Source organism: Equus caballus, chromosome 8, assembly GCF_041296265.1.
Source record: "Equus caballus isolate H_3958 breed thoroughbred chromosome 8, TB-T2T, whole genome shotgun sequence".
Lineage (NCBI taxonomy): Eukaryota > Metazoa > Chordata > Mammalia > Perissodactyla > Equidae > Equus > Equus caballus.
In genome coordinates, this window is record NC_091691.1 from 57,912,913 (window position 1) to 57,918,912 (window position 6,000).

The window sequence follows — 6,000 nt, forward strand, 5'->3', positions numbered from 1 at the left end:
TAAGCTAAATTTTCCTTTTAAAAACTCTATTGTAATACAAATCATAATCTTTAAGGTCAAATCTTTCAAAAGGTTCCACTTAGCTCCTGAATTCACCTTCTTCTACCTACTTTAAACTTTATATATGTAGAAGACACATCTCTCACTAAAACATTTATCTGTACATACCTCTTCCCCAGCACGAATAGGGTTAATTGAAACTTATCTACATTTAGTTAAAAACAAAAAGACCAGCATCTGCTCAAATTAACTGACATAATTTGCTTAAAATTAAAACAAAAATAAGTTTTTAGCAGGAAAAAACAGGAATGTGAGGCCTAATAATTTGTTGGTACAAATTATGTTTCAACTTACAGTTCTTAACCGAACTTGAAAATACTTAGGTTCTAGAAGGTGTACTAAAGGCAGATATAAAATACTCACATAACAAAATTCAAATTCCAAATCTATCACATTTTTTAAATGGTTGATAAAATTCACCACAAGTCTGCGTCGTGCTTAAACTTGATTACTTTTTGTATTTGAGCCAAAGGAACAAATTTGAATAATGTTAACTTGTGCAAAATGGTAGAGTGTACACACAAACACTACATTTCTTAAATTTCTTAAATAACAGCTCTGATTTTTCTTTAAAAAATCACTCTTCCAACTTGAGAATATCCCTTTGAAAACAGGATGAGGATCTGAGTTACTTAGGATTTTTTTTAAAGGCATTTTAAAGCAAGATTAACTGTTGCTTTAAGTCTTGACATTTCCCGATTAATAACCCTAAAGCTTAATGAGGCACGACAGATTTAAGAATTGAAGATTTTTAATGAAAAAGGAAATTAAGAACAGTTTAGTCCAATACACTGTCACCAAAATAATCTGTTCCAAGGCTTTAGTTTCTACGTGTAAAAAATACGATCTACAAAGAATTTCCTCTTAAAAATTTCAGTCCGAACTTTGAGAAGAAGGTTAAGGCAGACTTTGGATGAAGGCATGAAAGTCAAAAAAGACACTCTAAGTAAATTATGAACTTGCAATTGAAGCCTAAAACATCATATACGTATATAATCTTTTTCAAAATACACCCAGAAAAATATTTTAGGATACACAAAATTATTATTTCTCAAATCACATCTAACAAGTTTGCAATACACCATCTATTAGTAAAGACCACATACCAGAAGACAAGAAAAGGACAAAAATATGCCTAACTATGTCCAATAAATAAAACAAACTGTGAACACCAACTATGTTAATTCTCCTTGCTTTCACAAGACCTCATTATAGACACAGGAAAATCAAATAGACACTGAGAATACATACATGGTTTATTTAAAATGATTATCGTATCCTAGATTTTTCCACATCCTAAAACAAAGCTTCTTTTTATGTATGTTTCCTGTGTTGAATATGAATCTCTTCAAAGTCTATACCTAATATGTGAAAATCACACATGGTTTATGCCATTTTTTTGATATGTCTTCATCCAGGGTTGAAAGCAGGGCATATGTGAAAAGACTAAGAATCTAGAATATCTCTCAGCATTAAGGGGATGTCCTTGATGCTTCATAACCCATACAAGTGTATTTAAATTAGAACAATAGGGATATGCAATTAAAATGTTAACTAGAAAAACAAAACAGGTTTCTAATCTATTAATTACTGGGTAGGTAGTAAAAGTAACATTGATTTTTTTTTTCCTGATAATAAATCTATGCAAGGATTTGAAATCACTTGTATAATTTAAAAAGAAACCTTGTCATAACTTTGTGATATCCTTTGATCAGGGAAGTTTACGCTCAAATTCCGCTTTTTGCTTTAATATAAAGGACAATGCTAATATCTCCAGTTAAAATGAAGAATAGAGAAAATCCTAAAGCTGAATACCATAATACGAAAAACTGACAAATTATGTAAATCTAGATAACAGAATAACCAAAGTAGTAAAGAATCTCTCAAAGTGAAAAGAAAGTTCAAAGTAAAACAAGGACCACTTCAGTTAATTAAAGGCATAAAGTCTTTCTGAATATTCAATTATTCTTCTTTAACTGGTCTGAAAAAATAAGGTTGCTCTGTATCTACACTAATAACCTCCTCATTCTCTTTTCTGGAACTCTTGGCTCTTTAGTCCGGCCTGAAAGGAACTAGACTTTTAATAGCAGATGACTGCAGAGGGGCCATTTTCACCTTGCAGATAGATCTTTGTTGTTCTGGTGTGTAAAGCAGACCATTAGCCCAGTCATTTCCAATCTCAGTTGTACCATCAACATGGTGCACGGAACCCTAAAACTCACATTGCATGAACTGCTCTGCTTCCACTCCTAATGACCTTGCAAATCGTTCAATGTTATTGCTGGACTTGCACCCATGAATGAGAGGACTGTCAAGTTGACGACAAAGTTATAATTCCCCCTTTCCCGAAGGTTTATAAAAGTCAACATAACATCGGTCTAGAAGAAACTGAGAAAGAACACACAGTGGGAAAGACAAGCAGAGGATCTGACGTTTATAAATGATATTTCTTAAAAGGCTTAAGGAAAAAAAGAAAATGACCTACAAAATTCACACCTGACTTCAAGGCAGACGACTAAAAGAGGAAATGAGATCGCTCCAGCAGTACCACACTTATTAATGATCAAAAAATGTCTCCTCGTGTCCTAACTTCACTGCACAGTATTCAGTTAAAACTTACTTTCAGATCAAGTTAGTGAACACACCACCCACTGCTGGACTCACCCTCTGAGGATGTATTATTAGCTGTTTGTAAATAAGTAAGACCACTCATTGATATCCAAAAAATAAAGTTTTAAAAGATAAGATTTTTTTGATCTATGGCATCTCCTTTGTTTTAAAAAGCAAAAAGAAAAGAAAACATCTGATGTCCACAGGATTCCTGAGGTTCTCTTGCCTTCCCCTTAACTTCAAACGCTTGAAGTAGCTCTTTTTTTTTCCTTCTTCCCCTTCAGCCTAACCTCTTGAATAAACCCCATTTTAAAAGAAGAAACAATAAAAGAAGTGACAGGAGGTGAAAGAATGAGGAGTGTGCGCTTCAAGAATAAAGGGCGGTTTTATAACAGGAGGTACTTTTGTTAGCAAGTGACTGGCAGGTCTCCTCCCCCAAGTTAGAAGAAATTCCATCCACTCCCCAAAACTGCGGAGGCCCAAAATGTCTAGTCTAATAGTTTTGAAACCCCCGAGTCAGGAGAGAGCCGAGGGGGAGGACTGGCGAGTGGGGGAAGGGGAAAGAGAAAGGCCAGCAGGAGACGAAAGAACAAAAGGAGAAACCCAAGAAAGGAGAAAGGAACGGCAGGACCCCGGCAGCCAAAGAGCCAGCGAGAGAGAGAGAGCCGGAAAGTGGGAGAGCACGACCCCGGGGGAGGAAGCGCGGGGCCGGCCGGGGCCGCTCCACCGCGCACCATGGACAGGGCTCGGCGCGGCCGCGGCCCACACCCCTCTAGGGGGCGGCGGGGGAGAGCCGGAGAGACCGCGGGCGCCAGCCCCGTCCCGCCCCCGGCGCCCGCAGGCCCCCCCAGCCGGAGCGCGCCAGGCTTTGACCCGTGGAAGGCCACGGAGGGAGGCGATCCGCACCATCTGTCCCTGCCCCAGCCGCCCCCGGCGCAGCGGCACTTCCGAGCCGCGCCCGCACTTTTCGGAGCTGCCACCGGCTGGCCACCCCCAGCCGCCAGCGGTGCGCAGGGAGCCCCTCGGGCGGATTTCCCGGGAGACCCTGTCCCGCAGTAGGGCGGACACGCCCCTCTTCTGCAGCCAGACGCTTTGGGACCCCACTGCCTGCGAGGGCAGACTCAGGACCCCCACCCGGCAGCCGCCCAGCGAGAGGGTCGCGGCTGTGGCGCGCGGCGTCGCTCCCTGGGATCCTGCTGGCTGGCCAGGAGGGGCCTCGGGGCATCCTCTGACCGGATGCCTTGGGAAAGTTGGGCCATCAGCTGGGCTGGGGACCAGCGGCGTGGAGTGGGGAGGGAGCCTGCGACCTGCCTGGAGCAGGTGCTTCCAGCCGCGGAGGAGCCTCTAGTACAGATCCCATGAAAAGGGCCGTCTGGCTCTCTCTCGAAGGCATGAAAAGTGCGGGGGATCCTGGCGAAGGCGCCCCCAGGGCGCACGCAGGACGTAGGCAGCCGGACAGAAGGAGAGGAATAATCGCCGAGTAGCGGAACTTCTCCCCGCCCGGCGGGATAAGAGGCGTGCGGGGCCAGGGGCTGGATGTGGAGGTGCCGGCCGCATAGACTCTTCGGGGCAAGGGGGCGAGGTTTTCCTCTCAGGTGGAACCGACACAGAAAATTGCGAGGCAAGAGAACAAGAACAGGAGGCAACTCTGTGCTGGGATAAAGACAATAGGACAGTGGAGCCCTCGAGCAGCGGGAGGCGCGCGGGTGTCAGGGTGGGGTGGGGTGGAGGCAAGTCCCGTAACTAAGACACCAGAGTGAGAATTTCTACTGCAAACTCGAAGACCCATCCCTACAGAAATAAACAAAAAAAATTGGAGCAAAGTGCAATGCAAGGGGCGAGAAGCGTAGAAAGCTGCAAAACCGGGGTGCTATCCTGCCTCACCCTTTTGCTGCTTGGAAACACCCCACGCGAGCTCGCCCGACCCCGCAGGAAGGGCAAAGGGGGACGGCAATGGGCCCCTTCGGGACCCGCAAGGAGAGGCGCGGGGGACCAGCTGGCCCCGGCAGCCCTGCCCCTGCGCCCGGCCCGAGCCTCGTGCCTGCGCAGCTCCCCGGGCCGCGCGGTGCGGCACCTCCCTTCCCGGGTGCGCAGCCCGGCCCCGCAGCGGCGCGGGGAACAAAGGGACCCGGCGCCGCCCGCCCCACCCCGTCCGCGGCCCGGCCCGCGGGGACCTCCGCGTACCTGGAGCAGGGCCGCCAGCAGCGGCAGCAGGGTCCGCGGCGCTCCCACTATCCGGCACATGGAGGCGGAGAGGGGCCAAGCGAGGAGCCGGAGGCGGCGGCGGCAGCAGCGGCAGCACCAACAGCGGCGCGGAGAAACGGCTCCAGGCAGTTTCCACCCCCTCCCTTCCCCTCCCCACCCCACCCCCTTCTCCGCTGCTCTCCTCTCCCCGCCAATGGAGAGAGAGCTGATGACAAATAGCGGGCCGCGGAGTCCGCGACTCGCACCAGGAGTAATAAAACAGACCGAGAGATCAAGGAGCTGGGGAGGGGGCGGGGGAGAAGGCGGGCGTGCGTGTGAGGGTCTGTGAGAGCGAGCGAGCGAGCTTCTGTGTGTGTGTAGCGAGTGTGTGTGTGTGTGAGTAGGCGGCCGCTGTGGCAGCGCAGGCAGCTCCGCTCCGGCCCAAAGCGCAGCAGAAGCCGGGAGGGATGCAGGCGGCGGGGCCCTTGGCCAGTGTAGGATGTGGAGGTGGAAGTGGAGCTGATGGTGCTCCCTAGGAGCTCCGCAACGCGAGGTTTGGGCTCCTGGTTTTGCTTCCTCCGGGTCCTGTCTCCAGGGCCGCTCGGCACGACGAAGACGCCGGGAGAGCGCCGCGGGGAGGGCGCTCCGGGCCGTGCGCGCTGGCCCACAAAGGGCAGCCGTCCCGCCGCCCGGCGCCTCCGCCGCGCGGGGGCCGAGAGCCGCTTCTCCGCTCCCCTTTCCGATCCCCGCAGAGTTGAAGACTGTTCTCCGGCCTTGGCCGCGCGGGGGTGAAGCCAGGGGCCGGCGCGGCTGCTACCGCCGCAGCTCCGTCCCGCGCAGCTGCCACCGCGGCCGCCCCTGCTGCCTGCGCGCTGGCACCCGCTCTCCGGTCCTCGCCCCGAGCCGCCCCACCCCCGACCCCGCCGCCCGCGGCCGCTCGGCCTCCGCGAGCGCCACCAGAGCCCACTGCCGCCGCCGCCGCCGCGCTCCCCGCACGCGCTGCCCGGTTGCGCGGCCCGCTTCCCTCTCCTATCCCCTCCCGCCGCCGCCGCCCTCGCCCCCGCCTCCCTCCGCCGAGGCTCCCCGCCCGCGTCGTGGCCAATCGGAGGCCACCAAGCTGCGGCGCTAGCCCGCCGGATCCCAGGC

General features: G+C 51.0%; 1 protein-coding gene across 1 annotated transcript in view; it reads right to left on the minus strand.

The window, feature by feature from the left end:
• Positions 1-5,776, minus strand: part of CDH2 (cadherin 2) — a 208,433-nt gene extending 202,657 nt beyond the window's left edge. The window contains exon 1 of the mRNA XM_023647607.2: positions 4,855-5,776. Within this exon, the coding sequence (XP_023503375.1) occupies positions 4,855-4,914 (60 nt within the window). The 5' untranslated portion in view covers positions 4,915-5,776. The remainder of the gene's footprint in view (positions 1-4,854) is intronic.
• Between the last annotated feature and the right edge of the window lie 224 nt (positions 5,777-6,000).